Source organism: Choloepus didactylus, chromosome 3 (assembly GCF_015220235.1).
Source record: "Choloepus didactylus isolate mChoDid1 chromosome 3, mChoDid1.pri, whole genome shotgun sequence".
NCBI classification, from domain to species: Eukaryota; Metazoa; Chordata; class Mammalia; order Pilosa; family Megalonychidae; genus Choloepus; species Choloepus didactylus.
The window spans coordinates 8098554-8118829 of record NC_051309.1 but is presented as its reverse complement, the minus strand read 5'-3'; the positions used below and the strand labels follow the sequence as shown (position 1 = coordinate 8118829).

The following is a 20276-nucleotide window of genomic DNA, read 5'->3' as shown; positions in this document are numbered from 1 at the left end:
AGGTCTAGGATGAGGAGAGGCACTAATTTGATTTAATTTTTTTTTCCAAATAGCCAACCAGTTCTCCCAGCACAACTCACCAAATAATTCTCTTGCCCCCGGATTCCACACAGCTGTCTTTTTTCTCCACACCATCCTGCCTCTCTGGTGGACATTTTCACAATGCCGTTTCCCAGTAGAATGAATTTCATAGGGCTGGTTGTGTCTTTTTCGTTTGTTCCAGGCATATTTTCATCTGCAATGAATATTTGTTGAATGAATGAATAAGCTATGTGCTCTTATGTCTGGTAGGACAAGATTTTTCTCTTCAGCACGTATCTGGCAAAACATTTTACTTATTCTCACCTATTTATTTCCCTAAGGATAATTTTGTTCAGTTTTTAGGATCAGCCTCAATTATGGTTGTATTCACTGTGAACATTTGTTTGAGAGGAGCTGATAGTCTCCTCATGGGTGCCGAAATCCTTAATGCCTTACACCGTAAATTACCTTGACACTTACAAGGCAGGTGTTCCTGGGACACTTTACAGATAACTGCCGTGAGAGTCTGAGAAGTTACCGCCACCTCGCCCCTGAAGCCAGCCCTCACCCCCTGGGCAGATGTGATCCTGTAGTCTCTACTGGGCACGGTGCACCCTTGGACTTCTCCTTCTTGGTGTTTCTTTCATTCATTCATTCAACAGACTTTTATTGAGCAGCTACTGTGTGCCAAGTACTGTTCTAGGCATTGGGGACACTTCAGTGAACAAAACAGGGAAATATCCTAGCCCTTGAGGAGCTGGCATCCCACAGTGGGGGTGCAGATGCTGCACAAGGCAACAAAGGACAGGGTAGTTCAGACTGTGATAGTTACTATGAAGGAAACAAAAATGAGGGTAAGGTGGGGAGTCTGAGGAGAGGTCACCCAGGTAGGAGGGTCAGGGAAGGGCTCTCACCTCCCCAAGGAGGTGAGGTCTGAGGTTGGGAGTGAACCAGCCTTGGAGCCAACCAAGCTCCCCCGGTGGAGGGCGGCAGGTGCCAAGGCCCTGCCCGTGGTGGGTTTGTGATTGACGTGCTTTGCCAAGGGAGAGTGCATGGAGGCGGGGGAGGCGGGGCTCCGGCCCTTCCAGGTCAGGGGCGGGAGCTCGGATTCCATTTCACCTGCACTATATAGGAAGCTGTTGAAGGCTCTAAACTGAGCTCAGACTGTAGGCTTTTGGGATGGTGGACAGAAGAGAGAAGAAAGGGTCCTTCTTGGTCTTGCACCTATGAACAAACTCAGCAGCTCGGAGCCAACAGGTCAATTCTCAGGGAGGGTGTCCCTCTAGCAGCTGCAATGGTCTGAGCTCTCGTGCAAATAACCCTTTCCTGAAACCTGCAGCTCCTGGGAGGCTGCATCGGTCACCGGGGAGGTGGCTTGGTAAGCAAGCTAAGAGGGATCCTCTTGAGCAAGGGTTAATCCTGGCCCTGGTCACCCACGTTAAACCTCCCCTTACCGCATTCCCTTCAGCTCAAACCCCCACCTGCCTCTCCCGGGAACACACCCCGCCGTTTCATGCTGTCGGGTGTTTGCTTTTGCTGTAGGTTTTCCTGGAACCCCGGCGTCTCCTCTCCATCCTCTGGAGAACTCTTCATGCCTCTAAAATCACACTCGGGGCTCATGCTTCTCAAAACTTTCCTTGAGGCTCCCCCTCCCCCCAACACACACATAGGGCGGAGGGGATCCCTGTCCCTGTTCCTTGCTCCTGACTGTTCCTGCACCCCTCACTCTGATTCGGTGTCTGCTGGGGGCCTGGGGTCTCCCCATCAGGCTGGGAGCTCCTTGCAACCAGACCACCACCTCCAAAGCCCCCTGCTCCTCTCTAATGAGCACACAGAAGACACCAGAAAATGGGGGAAGCACAGACCCGAATCTAGTAACGAGAATGTCCCTGTTCTTGTTTCCCACAGTTGGACGGGCTGAATCGACACTGCTGCAGGCTTGCTTATCCTCTCCCCGCCTGGGCTGCCGGCCCACCACCTCCCCAGGCTGTAATACACATGCCGGGAGTGCCACTTCCATGGTTACCGTGATGTGGCAGCTCGCCTCCCTGAGGTTACAGACAGGGTGTTTTGATGGGAGTTTGGACATTTCCAAACACCGTAAGCAGCATCGACAGACCATGTTTTTTTCTTTCCTCCGCTCAGAGTCCTCCAGTGTGTTCTCCTCATGCTTAGAAAAACCCCAGAGCCCTGACCTCCTCTCGCACGGCCCTGCCTGGCCTCCCCTCGGACCTCGGCTGTCAGTCCTTTCCTGCCTGCTGCTCTGGAGGCTGCCAGGCTTGTTCCTGCACAAGAGCCTTTTTGCATTTGCTAGGCCCTCTGCCTGCAGTAGCAAACTCCAGACACCTGCACGGACAGTGCTCTCACTTGGTTCACAGATTCACTCAATTGTTCTTTCCATAGAAAGGCTGCCCTGACCACCCAAATTTGTACATAGATATAATGTACATAAATAGCAGCTCCTACCCCCAATGTGGGGGGGGCAGAGTAATGGTCTCCCAACCATGTCCATGCCCTAATCCCCAGAATTTATGACTATCACCTTACGTGGCTAAAGGTCTGTCCTAGTTTGCTAATGCTGCAGAATGCAAAACACCAGAGATGGATAGGCTTTTATAAAACGGGGGTTTATTTCACTACACAGTTACAGTCTTAAGGCCACAAAGCATCCAAGGTAACACCTCAGCAATCGGGTACCTTCACCGGAGGATGGCCAATGGAGTCCGGAAAACCTCTGTTAGCTAGGAAGGCAGCTGGCATCTGCTCCAAAGCTCCGGCCTCAAAACGGCTTTCTCCCAGGACGTTCCTTTCTAGCAAGCTTGCTTCTCTTCAGAACATCACTCCCAGCTGCACTCTCTTTTCTCTCTTTGAGTCAGCTCATTTATATAGCTCCACCGATCAAGGCCCACCCCGAATGGGTGGGGCCACGCCTCCATGGGAACATCTCATCAAAATTATCTCCCACAGCTGGGTGGGGCACACTCCAAGCAAATCTAACCAACACCAAAACTTCTGCCCCACACAAGACTACAAAGATAATGGCATTTGGGGGACACAATACACTCAAACCGGCACAAGGTCTGTGCAGTTGTGATTACGGATCTTGAGATGGGAGGTTGTCCTGGGTTGCCCAGAAGTGTCGGATGTAATCAAAAGGGCCCTTATAGAGGAAAGAGGAGGCAGGAGGGTCCCACCTAACTGTGCAGCCCCTTGGTTCCTGGGTATATTCGCTTGTCTTTACTGAGCACTTACTCTATGCTACCTGTTGCATAGTCCCGTTCTCAAGGACTCACCTGGTTACCTGCATTATCTCTGTGCAAAGGGGAGACAAATCCAAAAACAAATCATCATACATCAGCCATTATGTGCTGGTGATATAAGTTATTATCCACCAGACGCTCCTGCCAGATGAGTGTCAGCCCCTTTATAGGTGAGGAACCTGGGATTTGGAGACGGTAGGTGACCAGGCTGAGATCGCAGCCGGAGCAGAGGTTTGCATCAACACTGCAGAGCAGCGTCCACTTGCCGAGTCAGCCTTTTGCTGTGGCATCTCTGTTGGGTCTCACCCGATGTGGGCAGCTTGGCACGACCACCCCCTCCATTACTGGTGGGAGAACTGAGGCTCAGGGAAGTGAATTTATTTCCTCGAGTTTGTGCTGACTCCGTCGGTGGAGCTCGCTTTAAACCTAGTTCCGCCGGACACCAAGCCCCTCTGCCTTCCGGCCTCCCGTCTGTTAGGCCTCCTTCCCTGCAGCCCCGTGGCCCAGTCTGGCAGTGCTTACGGAGTCAGGCAGGAAACAGAGATGCATGAATGGGGCCGGGATGGACAGTGGTGAGTACAAGGGAAGACTGTTTCCTCAGGCACCAAACACCCAGATTGAGCAGATCTTCCAATTTCTCAACTGGTGTCAGAAATCAGTGGCTTTTTTTGGTGAAAAGTCTTGATTTGTAAAAATCGGTAACTTATTTGAAACAGTTTTAATCCCTGTGCCGGCCAGACTGAACACATCTGTGGCCTGCGCACGGGCAGCCTGGGTGCGTGTGGCGTCAGCTGTACAGGGAAGGAGCCTGAGTTTTCACCTTTTTAAGGCAGCAGGGATGGAGATGTTTGCTTGCTCTCCTTGTTTGATGCACATAGTGCTTAAATGCATGTATTTCTGTAGGTTATTGACTGGGATTTACTTTCCATTGGCAATTGTTTGGCAAGAGTAACTAGTCATGTTGAAAATTCACACTGGGATGTCTGAATAAACTGCTTCATGAATACTGCAGTGTTGGAAGAGGGCTGTGAAATTCATTAGAAATAATTGGTCTAGTGGAAATGAGAAAAGAGCCCACTGGGCTTATAAAGTTGAGTGACCAGATTTACCCCATGTGATCAATCACCATCAGTAACTAATTGTCACAAATACAGTCCTAACTTTATCACCCATGGGATGCTTTTCATTTAAGCAGACCACTGTCATGTCATAGGGATGAAAAATGGGAAAAAGCCACTCATTCATAATAATCAGAATGGTAGTCTTACCTAATACCCATAGCTATTACTTCATGCCCAGCCCTGTTCTAAATACTTATATAAATTCATTTAGTCTTCACTACCACCCTTTGAGGTAGATGTTTTATTATATTCATTTTAAGACTGAGAGAATTGAGGCACAGAGAGGTTAAGTGACTTCCCAGAGGTAACCCAGCTGGTGAGTGGCAGAGCCAGAATTCAAAACCATGCAGCCTGGCCCCAGTGTCTATGCCCCCCAGCAACTCTGCTATTCTGCCTTTCAGTAAAATCATAATAGGGCTGGAAATCCAACAACAAAATAGTTAGCATTTACTGAGTCCCTACTATGTGTCTGGCTTTGGGTATCAGAAGGAATGCTTTTGGCTTCCAGTCATAGCAAACCTGACCATCATTGGCTTGAACAAATAAAGTTATTTTTTTTCTTTTTGCTTTTTTAATAAGAAGTCCAGAGGCAGGTGGTTGCTGGCACTGCTTCAGAGGCTCAATAATATGGGGTGACTTCTCTGCAACTCTTTTGGCCTTTTCCTTGTGTTTATTGCCTCATAGACACAAGATGACTGCTGCAGCTCCAGACATCCTCTCCACATTCATGGCAGGAAGAAGCTGGGAGGGTTGAAAGGCCACTCCAGCTGTATCTGTCCCTTTTCATCAGGAAAGCAAAGCTTTCCTAGAAAACTACCTGGCAGTCCTTTGCTTGGATTTCATTGCCTCGACCTGGGTCACAAGGTTCCAGCATAGATGGCTGGGAAAGTGGGGAACAGAATTTTCCAGACTAATTAGATCAGTGGTTATTAAAGTGTGGTCCCTGGACCATCATCATCATCTGGGAACTTGGCAGAAATGCAAAGTCTCTAGTCTCATCCCAACGAGGCCACCAATCTCTTTTAATAAGCCTCCTGGTGGGTCTCAGGCACACCAGAGCTCGAGAACCACACTGGATTACATCATTCGTGACCCACTGCTGGGGATAAGCAATTGGGATTCCTTGCCAGGGGCTGGCTGCACCAATCCCTGAGCAGGACCGGGGTTTGAAACTGGGTGAGAAAGTAATAACCACAGTGTATCTGATTGTCCTTACAGCAGCCCATGGGGCACATATAACTGTTCTCCTGTTTTCAGGGGCGGGCACTGGCACCCTCTGACTTTGCCTTTGGCTAATAAACTTAACAGTGCATTTATAATGGCATCACCCTTGGGCAAGTGTCTGGTAGCCTGAAAATACACCGCTTTTCAAGAGTGAACCCTCACCATCTGCAGTGCTTGTGGCTCCTTTGGGTGGGGTGGAAACCCTGGGGTGACCACCCATCCCCGGTGTGCCCAGGACTGGGGTTTCTAGGGACACATGACTAGCAGTGCTAAAACTGGAAAGATTCTGGACAAACTGAGTGAGTCAGTCACCCAAGGAACCCCCTCTTCAACACTCCCACACCCTCGGCCCACTCCTCTGTGACCTGGGGGTTCCAGGACCCGTCTTTGCTTGGTGGTCTCACTGGCTGAAGCCATTTCAACTTGGTTTTCAACCAAGTGTTAAACTTCACTTATTCAAAGTGAATTCATTTATGCATTATTCTGTAAGGATCAGGATAAATAAATGGGGCGCACAGGCCAGATGCCCCAAGTCGTTTAAATCCAATCTAGTCCAATAAGCAAATAAGCATTAAGTAAGTACTATTTGCCCTATATATTATGTTAGAGTCTACACGGAACTCACATTTTGTAAGGGATATGGATGTGTGGGGCTATTTACAACATTGTAATAGTAGTGATTAAACTAATAATTTTTTTTGGCATTTGATGATTTCCTCAGTGGTTAACATCAATCTCCAGTTTGTAAACAGGACAAAAGAGTAGGCTGGTGGAAACCCAAGTCTTCCCTCTGGAAGGGATAAAGCTGGGGCTGCGGAGTGTGGCTCCAGAGGGAGGCCAGAATAGGCTCCCTCATTCTGAACCCCACAACCAGCCAGGCTGATGCACCCAGTGGACCCCACAGATACCACCCTGGAAAGTTCTTGCAAGGAGGAGCAGAAGGAATCTTGCTTCCTGAAAACAGCTGTATTCCAAAGAGAGGGGGGAAAAGCAGAAAACACACATGTGCAGTTCCTTTTCTAACTTACCACCTGCGTAATTCACACCACCTCTGATGGGGAGGAGGCCAGGAGGGTGTAGGGAGGTATCTCACCTAGAAGAAACCAGAGGAGAGGGACTGATTGTTCCCCACCTGCCAGTACAGACAGCCACCCTTCCTGGGAGATGGCCGTGTGCCAGGCACTGTGGGAAGCCCTATGTGTGAAGGTAAGCACCGTTTCCCCATTTACACCTGGGGTAACTGAGGCACGCAGAGGGTCAGCGACTTGTCCAAGGCCACACAGGGACAGAGCTGGGTTAGGGACCAAAAGCAGTCTGATCCCAGGGTGGGTTCTGCTAACCCCACGTCTGCAGAAGTTTCAGAGAGAGCACCGAGGAGAAGGTGGTTTATTGGGGGTTGGGGAAGAGCTTCACAACACACATGAGTTGGGTATCAAAGGCCGGGTAGGAGTTTTCCTGGGTAAGGAGTGTGGGGCTCGGCCCTCCAGGCAGGTGCGATGGCAGCACAAAGACTGGGCAGCAGGAAGCAGCGAGGTTTACTCCTTACAGAGCGGTGGGGTGGTAAATGTCACGTGACTCCTGTCCCCTGGGGTCTTGGGGGCTTATTGATACCCAGTCCAAGCTCGCAGGTCCAAACTTGCTGCTTTTTTCTTCTTCCTTGACCTTTGGCGAGTGGGTAAGGAAGTTATGTTCCAGGCAAGTTGTTCTCAAAGGAGACTGATCGAGGTCAAAGAGCCAAGGTTCTGCCAGGTTAACTGTTAACTCCACCGCTCTCCTCTAAGCGGATGCAGTGTTGGCTCTCTGGATTCTGACCTTGGCTTGGCAGGGGTACAATTCTGCGTAAGTTTAATACGCAGGAAACTGACTCTATCCGTTCACCCTCCCACATCCTTGCCTCCACTATACAGCGAGCTAATCAACTCCCTTCATCTTTTGTAAATAACACTTCTTTCCTAGTTATTGGAAACCGGCTGTAATTCAAATGCATTCAAAAATATTTACCGAATACTTATTATGTACCAGGAATTGTGTTTGGCTTTGTGAGTATGGAGATTGGCCCATTCAACATTCCTTTTAATTAATGAATATTTTATTGAGTCCTGACTGTGTAGGAAGTGCCGTGACAGGTGCTAGGGGTAAAATCGCAAAAAACAGACATGACCTTTGACCTCATGGAGTTTACAGTCTAGTGGGGAAAAGTAATTATAATCAAAACATGAATAAATCTAAAAGCATGTATTTTGGAGAAAAGTTCCGCAGTGCTGTGAGAGCATGTGACGGGGCGACAGGCTCAGGAGGCGGCGGTCAGTGCTCCCCGGAGGCAGATGGAGCAGAGTTAACAGGGTGGAGCCAGAAGAGCCTCACGCCCGGGAATGGCTTGTGTAAGGAGGGTGTGTGACCGTCGGAGGCTCAGAAAGCAGCTCGTGTCTGGAGCTCAGTGGGCGTGGGTTGGGGGTGGGAGAGTGGGCAGGGGCCAGATGGAGTAGGGTCTTGGGGTCATGGGGAGGAACGTGCTCTTTCCCTTGAAAGAAATGGGGTGGGGGGCATTGAAGAGTGTAAGCAGGGGGTGAGCAAGGTCCCCTGACTGCAGCGTGGAAAATATACCCCAAGGTGGGAAAGTCAGGAGAGAACTTTGGGGACAGCACTGCAGTGGCTCTAGCAACAGGTGAGAGTGGACTTGAGCAGAAGGATGGCTTCAGGGGTGCACAGACACGAGAGACAGCAACGAGGCAAAGTGGCCTGAAGTGCTGAAGGATTGGCTGCGGGGCTGGGAGAGACAGGGGTCAAGGTTGAGTCCCAGGCTTCAGGTTTGTGTGGTCTGTTGAAAGTTGCTGCCACTCATCCTGGGTTCCGTTTTGGATCAGTTGGGTTCCAGGGGGCTTTGAAAGCTCCAAGAGGAGCTGTGGGGTCGGCATCAGTACACACAGCCTGGAGGCCAGTGACGGGTCCCTTGGAGAGCCATGGGCAGGGAGGTGGTAACTGAAGCTTTGGAGCCAATGAGAAGAGAAAAGGGTCTAGGCCAGAGGTTTGGTGGACTTCAGTATTTAGGGGCTGAAGAATGGAAAACTGAGAGGGGATCTGCTCTGGAAACCAAGAAGGTACTTCACAAAGAAAGCAGGGACAGAGGGATGACCACTGGGTATAGTGACCTGGCCGTACCGTGTTGAACTGTTTTGGTGTAGGGATGGGGGAGGGAGTGAGCCAATAGAAACAGCAAAAATGGAGATCCCTAAGGAGAAGTGCAGCATGAAGTGGGGGGCATGAGGTGGAGCAGGAGCAGAACGAGGGGTGTGGGGTCATCGTCTTTACTCCCAAGTCCAAGCAGAAAAGAACCATGACATGGTAGCATCAACTGAGGGTTCAGAGGTTCCATAAAAGAGGAGGGATTGATTCTTTCTTGGGAGCTCAGACAGGTAAGCTGCTGTCTGCGTGTGTGAGAGTGCCAGGTGGTCAAGAAAGCAGCCAGATATGGGGAAAGGTTTTTCTGGCAAAGGGCTCAGCCGCATAAAAGAATTTGGTCATCCAGGCATCTAAGTTTTTCTCTATCACCCCTACCTCCAACACTCTCCACTTACACACCAACTGGTGAGGTTTTAACTGTGAAATATGTGTGTTGGGGAAAAATGGAATATGCTGATAAATAGTTTGCAAACCCATTAGCGGTAGAGTGTTGCTAAATATGATGCGATTTAAATAAGAAGCCATTTGGAAGAAGTGGGTAGATACTTAGGTAAGGACTTCCAAACAGCAATACAAAGTTTGGCAAATCTGACATTTTTTTCTTTTTCTTTTTTTTTCTTCTTTTTTTTTTTTTCCTTTTGCAGTCAACTTTGACCACTTTCAGATTCTGCGGGCCATTGGTAAAGGGAGTTTTGGAAAGGTAAGAATGATGGATTTTTAAAATTTCATAGCAAAATATAAAAATCCAGACTACTGGTCTTGTATTTGTGTACATGTATGTTTGAGTGTCTGTTTCTGTGTTGGCTGATGGGAACTGGGGATTTTCGACTTCACAGAAAGATTTGGATTTTCCAAATTTGAGATGTGAAAGTAAGTCACTTGTTTCCGTTGGATACGGTCTAATTTTATTCTGAAAATTGAATTACCACAGCAGCCCTGGTTTAGGTGAATTACAATGGTAATTATTTCAAGACTGTTAATGCCATATCTTCCTGGGGGATCTAAGTTGGGAAAGTGGGAAAAAAACAAAACAAAACATACAAACTTATCAGCTGGCCCAAAGCAGCTCTTTCCAACAGCATAGACATTTGTTGTGTGGAAAGCTCATATTTGTGATCCCCCTGGATTTTCAGTGAAAGGTTATAGAAAGTAATGAGAGGAAGGCAGGAGCTTTTAGGAATTAAAGAGTTCCCTAAAGCAAGCACCGGTCTGTTTCCACTTAGACATTTCCTTTGGCAATCATTGCAATCATTGCTTTGAGTACCTATTGAATGCCAGAGAGTCTTATATATCCTTAGGTAACTATTACTATTTCCATTTTACAGATGGAAAACTTAGACACAGTAACTCAGAAATATGGAGCAATTTATTCAAGGTACACAGGCAGGAAGAGTTCAAGCTGGGATTTGAACTGAAGGCTGCTTGATAACCAGAGACCTGCCTGATGTTTCCACAAGCCAGCTCCTTGGTTAGGCCATCCACAATGTGGAGTTTAACTGAGACATTTGACCTAGGAAGTTGGAGACAATCAAACGTCTCCCTCCCTCCCTCCCTTCCACCCTCCCTTCCTTCCTTCCTTTTGCTCTTTTATTAATTCAATCCATGAATATTGATTAAATGCCTACTTAGTGCCAGACATAGAATCCTTTGATCCAGTAGTAAATAAAACTATCCCAAGTTCCTTTTGTTATGGACCTTATGTTTAGAGAGAGAGATAAGATAAACAGCTAAATATTTAAAATTATGGCACATTGTGTAGTGACAATGGCATTAAAAAACTACAGTGAGGTAAGGGGGATGTGAAGTTTGGGGGTGGGTGTAGCTGGAAAAGGTTCTTTTTCATAGAGCTGAGCTGTAATAGGGCAACCAGGAGCCACTTGTGTGGATATTTAAATTTAAGGTAATTAGCGTGAAAAGTAATTATGAACATTCCGTGCCTCAGTCACACTGGCTACATTTCAAGGGCTCAGTAGCCACGTGTGGTTCGTGGCACGTGATGGGCAGCTCAGGTAACAGAATATTTCCGCTGTCGCAGACTGTCTGCTGAGCCACGGAGCTCCCGTGGAGAGTAGCAGGGAGACCCTCAAGGGTGAGATGACACCTGAGGTGAGGGGACCCTGAAGGATGGGAAGGAGGAAGACGTGCGGGTTCCAGGCTCAGGGAGGAGCCAGTGTGAAGGCCGTGGAAGGGAGTGTGCGTGGTGTTTTGGAGGAGCTTCACGGTGGAGGGTGAGCTCAAGGAGGAGGAAGAGGACCCAACCATGTAGGACCTCGTGGACCACCGGAAAGACCAAGCCTCTTGTCTGAGTGGGAAAGGAAGGCCCTGGGGAATTTTGAACAGAGGGGAGCCGCCTCTGACTTGAGTTTGTAGACCGCTCCAGCAGCCAGGTGAGAGGCCAAGAACAGATCAGGGAGACCAGTGGGCGACTCCTCTGACAAAGCGGGTGAGAGAGGATGGTGGCTTGGATCAGGTGGTGGCGGTGGGGTGAGAAAATTTAATATATTTCTAAGATGTTGCCAGATCAAGTAGCCCATGGGTAGGGGTCTCTGATTTAGTTCAGGGGCTCAGAGGTGTCCTCACAGATCTGGGCTTTTTCCACTCCTTCCCTCCACTCCTGAAGTGGGGTGAGTTTTCTCCTCAGGCTTTTTTTTTTTTTTAAATCCAGCCATTGCTCACATTATCATCACTTAGTTGTGTAAAAAGTCTCCTCAGGCTTTTTACCTAATGGCTTCAGGAGCTTGTAATGGTTCTCTGTATCATGTCCTCACACAAATGGTGCTCACTTTTGTGACTTTATCAGAGAGGAAATGCTTCCTGGAATGCCCCCATTGGCTGTAAGTGGTCACATGACCACCTGGAGCTGCCAAGGAGGCTGGGAAGAGTACCTACAGTTTTCAGCTTCTGGTTGGGAGATAAGTTCTTCCAATCAAGAAAGACAGGAGAATAGCTTGAGTGGGCAAACCAGAGTGCCCTTCCTGGCATGTCCAAGACACTGAACATCCAGTGGGCTTTTTGCCTGCAAAGTGGTCCCCACTGACCAGGAGCTCATCGTCTGATGGGGTAGGTGATTTGCGATGGTTAGGTTCATGTGTCAGCTTGGCCAAGCTGATGGTGCCCAGGTGTCTGGTCAAGCAAATACTGGCCTAACAGTTACTGCAAGGACATTTGTGGCTGGTTAATAAACCAGAAGGCTGGTTTATTAAATCATCAGTCATTTGGCTGCAGCTGTGACTGATTACATCGAGGAAGGGCATGTCTTCCACAGTGAGAAAATGTGATCATCTGGATTTAATCCAATCAGTTGAAGACTTTTAAGTGAGACAGATAGAGGACCTTCACTTTTTCTTCGGCTAACCAGCAAAGGGTTTCCTGAGGAGTTCATAGAAGTTTCCAGTTCTTTTCCTGAGGAGTTCACCGAACACATTCATCAGAGTTGCCAGTTCACTGCTGAGTAGTTCATCGAACATCTTCATTGGAGTTGCCGGTTTGCTGCCTGCCCTACGGAATTTGGACTCGTGCATCCCCACAGTTGCATGAGACACTTTTATAAAATCTTATATTTATAGATACCTCTTCTTGATTCTGTTTCCCTAGAGAACCTTACCTAATTCAGTGGGTGTATAAACTACTATGTTCAATAGCCACCTCTTTCCATTACTGGGAAAATCATTTCTTCCATGGAGGATTAATGATTTTTGCTTTTTTATTGTCCATGTTTTTTTTGCAATAGACCTTGTCACAGAACCCCTTCTAAACATGATATGCTTGGGATTAACTAGCTTAGCAAGACAATACTGAGTGGATACAAATTTCTACAATTTCAAATTGTCTTTCTTTCCCACACAATCCAGCTTTAATTGTAGGCACAGTGAGGTAGCATAAAGCTTCATGCCTTTCCAGAACCCAGTTCCTAAACGTCCTCAGTATTCATACTTTAAACTGTTGACCATTGATGTCATCAGGTGAACTGGGTCACTTGTTAATTTGACAAACGTTCATTGGCTACTGGGCTGGGCCACGTGATGCATCAGACATCCTTAATGTCTTCCTGACAGGAATGGGGGCTTCTTGAGAGCAGAAATCTTGTCAATAAAGCAGTCATGCGTGATGATGAATTCTGACATGATGTGATAAGCAAGACATGAGCTTGTGCAAGTGTCAGCCAGGTGGGAAGAAGGATCTGGGAGCAGTTACCAGCAGGAGGTCCTGTGTGTGAAACCAGCACCCATTTCAAATGAGTCTGCTCTTGTCTGCTTGGGGCTCTTGGAACCCAGGCTGAAACTCTGGACTCTCTCCAAATGATTAGTCAGAAACAGTGTTGTGTTTAAGATGTGACCTGGACCACTTTGGAAGTCCTGGTGGAACCCCCACACTCTGCTTTTATTATGGAGCCCACCTGCTACCCAGTTCCTACCTTCCTCTTGCTCACACTTCTGGATGGGTCTGGAGGAGGGCAGGTGCCAGGCTCCCCAGGCCTGGACTTCACAGGAGGGTGATGGGAGGAGCCACGTGGGGCCTGCAGGTCAAGAAGCGGGTCCCAGGCAGTTCACAGACTCAGCCCCTCAGCTGTTCCCGCCCCCTGCCCTCCTGCAGGCCTCTGCTCTCGGCCTGCCTCCCTCCACTCCCCAGCATTGCTGCCCCTGTCCTCCTTCCCTTCCTGCCTGTGCCCACTAAGGGTAAGGAAACAGCAGCTGTGAGGCAGGGACCACTTTCCTGGAGTCCCCGAGGTCCCAAGGGCCTGCGTATGCCCTGGTGGTCCCTGCCGCCTCAACGCTCTCGCAGATTTATGCTCTGCTCTTCTCAGGAAGTGGATCTCGGAGAAGCTTCCCCTGACCTTCTATACCTCACGCTGGCCTCTTCCCCCATTAGGGCCCCTCCAAGAAGAGTGTCCGAATCAGTCATTGGCTTCTGGATCTCCCTTCCCTGCCCCCAGCCAGCCGGGATGCTGAGGTGTCAAAGGCTTCTTTCCCCCTAAAGCAATTTCTCCATCGATGCCACCATTTACTCCCTCCCCCACTGGATTGTGCTCCATCTTCAAGGGATTGTCCAGAGGATTGACTCGCCAGTGTTTATAAGGAGTGTCTGATCTTTACAAAAATCTCCTAGGGCAAACGATTAGGAGCTGTCTTGGTTTGCAGTGCTGCTATGACAGATTCCACAGACTAGTTGGACTAATGAGAAAGAATTTATTTTTTCATGGTTTTGGAGGTTTGAAGTACAAAATCGAGGTGTCAGTAGGATCAGCTTTCTCTGAAGTCTGCGGTATTCTGGTGGTGGCTGGCGGCAATGTATAACTCAGTCTCTGCCTCTCTCACCTGGCCATCTGCCACCTGGCCGTCTATCACCTGCCATCCGTCACCTGGCCATCTGCCACCTGGCCATCTGTCACCTGGCCATCTGTCACCTGGCTGTCTGTCACCTGCTGTCTGTCACATGGCTGTCTGTCACCTGCCTGTCTGTCACCTGGCTGTCTGTCACCTGCCATCTGTCACCTGGCCATCTGCCACCTGGCTGTCTGCCACCTGGCCATCTGTCACCTGTCTGTCTGTCTCCTCTTACTGTGCCCAGATTTTCTCTGCCTGTAAGTCATATTGGATTAAGGCCCATGCCGATTCAGTCTGGACTCAACTAATAAGATCTTTGAAGATCCTATTTACAAGTGAGTTGACACCCACAGGACCGGGAGTTAAGACTTGAACATACCTTCAGGGAGAACATGATTTGAGCCATAATGGGAGCATTTCCCTTGCATGACTATCACTATTAGGAAGTCACCCAACGAGCCGTCACTGGGTGGGCAGGGTGCACTCAGAGGCAGCATGATGCGGCACAGAGGGCAAGCACTTTGAGATCAGCCGAGCGAGGTTCAGATGCTGGTCACGTGTGGTGTGAGAGCCACTGTGAGCCTCTGTTTCCTCAGCTGTAAAATGGGGTGCTGATGTCTTCCCCATAGGGCAGTTGTGAGAAATGGGTGACATGACATAGTGGAGTGCCTCACGGAGAATCAAGTCTGTGCTCAGTAAATGTCAACTCCCTTGTTGCTTAACATACATTCCCCCCGGGCAGCAGGGCATGAGATGGGGGGGCTCTAGCTGAAGGTGCCTTTTTGAAGGGTGGGGCAGGCAGGGTTCATGCTTGACGAGGTATTCATTCAGACATAAACATGGAACCGGGATAGGCAGGGTTGCTGTGAATGTCTAAATTCCCAGAAGATCTCACCATGTGTGACATCTTTCACAGTTGATAAATGACAAACCAGCCTTGGCAAGGTCCAGGGCCCTGCTGACACTATTCTGAGAGACCATGCAACCTTTGGTTTAATGGGAACCTCATCATTGCATTTTCTCTAAGTCTATTTTGTCCTTTTATTGAAAGTTTATATTGAGTTAATAAAAAATGCACCAGCATTTCATGTGCATTTTTTCATTCATTGAATCATTAATGGATACATCATTTATTCAACATACAGAGGGCTTATTTGTTCTGGGCCCTGTTCTAGGTTCAAGGTTACAAAATGAATCATGGTTCTTTTGAGCATCTCTCAGATACATGTGGGAGGCAGAGAAATAAACAATTCATTGCCATCCAGTATGAACAACAGTGTGGTGGAGGAAAGCCTAGGGAAGATGGATGGGATCAAAGGGTACCTAATTCAGACGTCCAAAGTTGAGATGCCCTCTGTGTAGTGGAAAGGGTTGACAGGATGCTCATAAAGTATTTTCTAATACTTTAATATGAACATTTTCAAACAGGCAGCAAAGTTGAAAGAATATCCATCACCTACGTTCTACAATTAATAATTTATCAAAACTTATTTTATGAAAAACCTACCTTCTTCCATACATCAGTCCATCTTATTTCACAGTAAATTGCAGATTCTGTACACTTCTCCCTAAATATTTCAGCATAAGCTTGTAGTTTTTCTTTTAATGTAAAATATACACTGGAGGAAATGCATAAAACTGAAGTTTACATTTTCAGAGGTTTTGGAAATGCATACACCTGTGTAACCCCAACCCCTGCAAAGATATAGGATATCACCACCATCCAAAAGTCCTCTCTTGGCCCTTTCCTATCAAAACCCATCCCCATTCCCACCACTCCATCCACTGTAGATTAGATTTACCTGTTCAAGAACTTAATACAAATGGAATCATACAATAAGTACCCTTTGAGTAAGGTTTTATCACTCAGCATTAAGTTTTGAGATTCATTCATGAGGTGCATCAGTTTTTTTCGTTTTTATTAACGAATACTATTCTGGTCTATTAGTCCATTGATTTTGCAACTATACTTCTCTGCATTTTTAATTGCTATAGGAATTATATTATATATCCTTACATTTTCTTTTCACAATCCCCTTAGAATTAGGGACCTTGCAACTGTATATATCCATTTACCACCCAACAACCTTTATAATATAGTGAAATGTATTACAGCTAATTATATTATAAATTTGCAAGATAATATTATTGCTTTTGCTTTAAATAACCATATGTATTTTTTTAAATTGAGGAAAAATTGTCCTTGATCTTTTTCCAGATCTTCTTTGAATATCTGAGTTTCTTTCTGGTATCATTACCTGTCAGCCTGAAGAATTTCCTTTAGTATTTTGAGTAGTGTAGGTCTCTTGTCAATACACTCTCTGAATTTACTTTTATCTGAAATGCATTTATTTCATTTTCTTTCTTGAAGAATATTTCTGCTGGATACAAAATTTGGGATAGACAGTATTTTCTTTTGTTGTTTTAAAGATTTTGTACCATTGTCCCCTGACTTCCATAATTTCCAATGAGAAGTCATCTGTTATTGAACCATTATTCTCCAGTATATAATTTTTTACTTTCATCTCTCCCTTCTTTCAAGATTTTTCCTTAATCTTTGTTTTTTAGCAATTTGACTGTAATATGCCTAGATGTAATATATTGAGTTTTGAAAATTAGTTTCTCTCTCCGCTTATATCTCCTATGTTTTCATTCATTTCAACATTATTTTTCTTTATCTCATGTAGCATAGTCATACTGGCTTCTTGTTTTGTGCTAATTACAACATCTGGGTCATTTTGAGATTGACCTCCATCGATTATCTGTTTCCCTGATAATGGTTCACATTTTCCTGATTCTTGATACGTGAAGTAGGTTTGAATTGCATCCTGGACATTGTGAATGTTATATATTAGAGACTTTGGATTCTATTGTTTATCTTTGAAAGCATGTTTTTAACAAGCAGTTGGCATTGTTGAACTTACTCAGCATACTATACTTCTTGGGCAGCCACTCAAATCTCAGTTCAGTTCATTTCTCTCTTCCTTCCTTCCTTCCTTCCCTCCTTCCTTCCTTCCTTCTTTCCCTCCTTCCTTCCTTCCTTCCTTCTTTCCCTCCTTCCTTTCACTAAGAAGACTGCAAGTAGTCCAACTAAGAGAAAAAATAAATGAACTTTCTGCACATACTTTAGGGGTCAGTCAGAGATATGGGAAAAGTTTATGCAGTAAATATGAGGCACCCCTTTTCTGGATCTCTCAGAGTAAGAGTTATGGTCCAGAGAATTTAGGAGGTTTTCCCATAATGTCAAGGATAGTGGCTGAACTCAAACAAAAGAACACTTTAAAATCCTGTTGTCCCTTCATTTGCTATGATTTCTAATCCTAATGCATTTCACGGCATAAAGAAAATCTAAGGGTCTCTTTTAAGCCACAATATAGTTGGTAACACATAGAAGCATACCACTTTTGCCGTCCTTTCATGATGGTTTGGTCAATGAACTGCGTGTACACCTTCATGACATACAACCATAAAGTGGCTTCATAATTGTAAATTGCTTATAGCCTGTCATCATCCCTTGAAACTTTTGTCTGCCTTTTCTGTGTACACTTGAGCTGCTGTTTAGCTCTTGGCTTGGTTCTCAGAACCCATAGTCCACAGTATAAATGCCATAAAGGTATGATTACAATGGATCTTTTGACAAATCCAAGATTTCTAGAGGATCCATTTTTAATTCACTCTCAGGCTGTAGAAATTTCTTGATGACATCTCAATTCATGTAAAATGGACACAACATCCAGCATTCAGGATGAGATTCAGTTTACTTCAAAGCAATAGAACATAGATAACTTTGTTCAGGCTAAGATACCAAATAATCACTGCATTTCACGGTAAATGCAGGGGAAGTCTAAGTGGCTATTATTAAACTCAGAGTGGAAGTGGACTGGTATAGGATGAAGAAAATCAGCCTCTTAATATTGAATGAATATTTTGGCTTTGCTTTCCACCTTTGACACATTCGATATCGGGCATTTATTAAGAGTTTTCAAGGAAGACATTTCATTGTGAAACTGTAACAATAGCCTCGGTTATCAGGAGACAGCACATGTGAGTTCACAGAAATCTAATTTTACTTTCATGCTGGGAGAAGTTGTATTCCCCCAATGCAGTGCCAAAACAAACAGTTGCAGGCAGCCCATTGATTTCAGCAAGAATTTACTGAAATTCATTATAAATCCTTTTCTGACCAAATTCTGGGGCAATTAAGGTACAGCAGATTAATTTTTATATTGCAGTGGAAACACTTTAGATTTTGGAGTCAGCCTGGCTCTGTGATGTGTTACTTGTGGGACTTTGGGTGAGGGAATTAAATACTCCGTAAAATGTACAGGGAATGGAGAACCACAGTCAACTGCCTTAGCTACTGTCCTTGAGGTCCAGCATGCTTTTTGGTCTCCTTCCTTATCATAATAATACCACACCATGTTGGCTCTGTGGGGCTGTCAATCACTGTGGTTCCATCTCACCCAGAGGTGGGCATGTGAGGTGGCTGTGCCGAGATGCAGTGATGGGCCAAAGAGTGGCTGTGCGTGCCAGTTTGAATGTATTATGTCTCCCAAAATGACATTATCTTTGATGCAATCTTGTCTGGGTAGGCGTACTAGTGTTGATTAGATTTAATTCTTTGATTGTTTCCATGGAGATGCAACCCACTCAACTGTGATGACTCTGATTGGATAATTTCCATGGAAGTGTGGCCCTGCCCATTCAGCATGGGCCTTGATTAGTTTACCACAGCACTATGTAAGCTCAGACAGAAGGAGCAAGCTTGCTATAGCCAAGTGGGACACTTCGAAGAATGCACAGGAGCTGAGAGCGGAGCTGCAGATGAGAGACAGTTTGAAGATGGCCATTGAAAGCAGATTCTTGCTCTGGAGAAGCTAAGAGAGGACAAACACCCCCAAGAGCAACTGAGAGTGTCATTTTGAAGAGGACCTGTGGCCTAGAGAGTAACGTCCTGGGAGAAAGACATTTTGAAACCAGAACTTTGGAGCAGGTGCCAGCCACGTGCCTTCCCAGCTAACAGAGGTTTTCCGGACACCATTGGCCATCCTACAGTGAAGGTACCTGATTGCTGATGCCTTACCTTGGACACTTAATGGCCTTAAGACTGTAACTGTGTAACCAAATAAACCCCCTTTATAAAAGCCCATTCCATTTGTGGTGTTTTGCGAAAAGGCAGCATTAGCAAACTGGAACACTGTGATCTAAACCTGGACATTCTCAACCCTTCCGTGGAGTCAGAGGTGAAGGACTTGTTTTCTTCCCCTCAAGCATCATGTTCTTTAAGAAAAACAAGTCTGCATTTGTCTTCATCTCCCTCAGCATGAAGAAGGTAACAGTCTAGCTGTAGAAGGAAGGAATGAAGCTCAAAACAAAAATCACAGCTACAAGCAGAGGTGAGAGGTGGATGGAGGGGCAGCCCTGGTGACTAGCGTCTGGACTAGGGTGAGGCAGCGAGAGACCCAGGGTGCAGAATTTAAGGAAGTAAGGTCATGCAGATGCTGAGCCTGCCCTTGCAGGGCCATGAGCATGAGTGCATCCTAAAATTATGCATCTTGGGTGCCTCTTTTGCCTCACCCTAGACCTGTCACTATTGGTGACTATCTTAACTTGGGTTTCCCCAGAAGCAGAATTGAGACAAAGAATTGAGTACCAACAATAGATTGGGAGGTGAGTCCAGGAAACTCCTTTAAGGAAGAGGGAGTGAGACATCGAAAGGAGGGTAGCCAGTAAAGGGTGTGTGAACAAGCCACTCAACATGTGGCACCTGGAGCTCACTTCTACTGGGGTCCTCTAGGAGACAGGACAGAGCGTGGTTTCAGCAGCTGAAGGTTAAAGAAGCTGATATCCTTATACAGCCTCATCACTGATTGAGGCTGCTCCAAGCAGCATTACTTCTCCATGGGTGAACATCAGCAGTGCTGCCACTGGCACATTGCTTCCACTAGCTATCTTCTGAGCTGTTCACTGTCCTTACCAGATATGGGAACAAATGCCCCTTCTTTGCTTACAGGAGATTGAGTTGGGTTCCAGCACTTGCAACCTCAAGCATCCTGACTAACTTGAAACTAACAATTATTGTCCTGGGTACCAGACACCCATTATCTCCCTTGTCCTCATAACAACCGTGTGGGGTTATGTTAGCC

General features: G+C 46.4%; 1 protein-coding gene across 1 annotated transcript in view; it reads left to right on the top strand.

Annotated features, from left to right (window-relative positions):
* The window catches only part of STK32B (serine/threonine kinase 32B), a 480888-nt gene that overhangs the window by 113384 nt on the left and 347228 nt on the right, over positions 1–20276 (top strand). The window contains exon 2 of the mRNA XM_037829382.1: positions 9451–9506. Coding sequence (XP_037685310.1) covers positions 9451–9506 — 56 coding nt within the window. The remainder of the gene's footprint in view (positions 1–9450; positions 9507–20276) is intronic.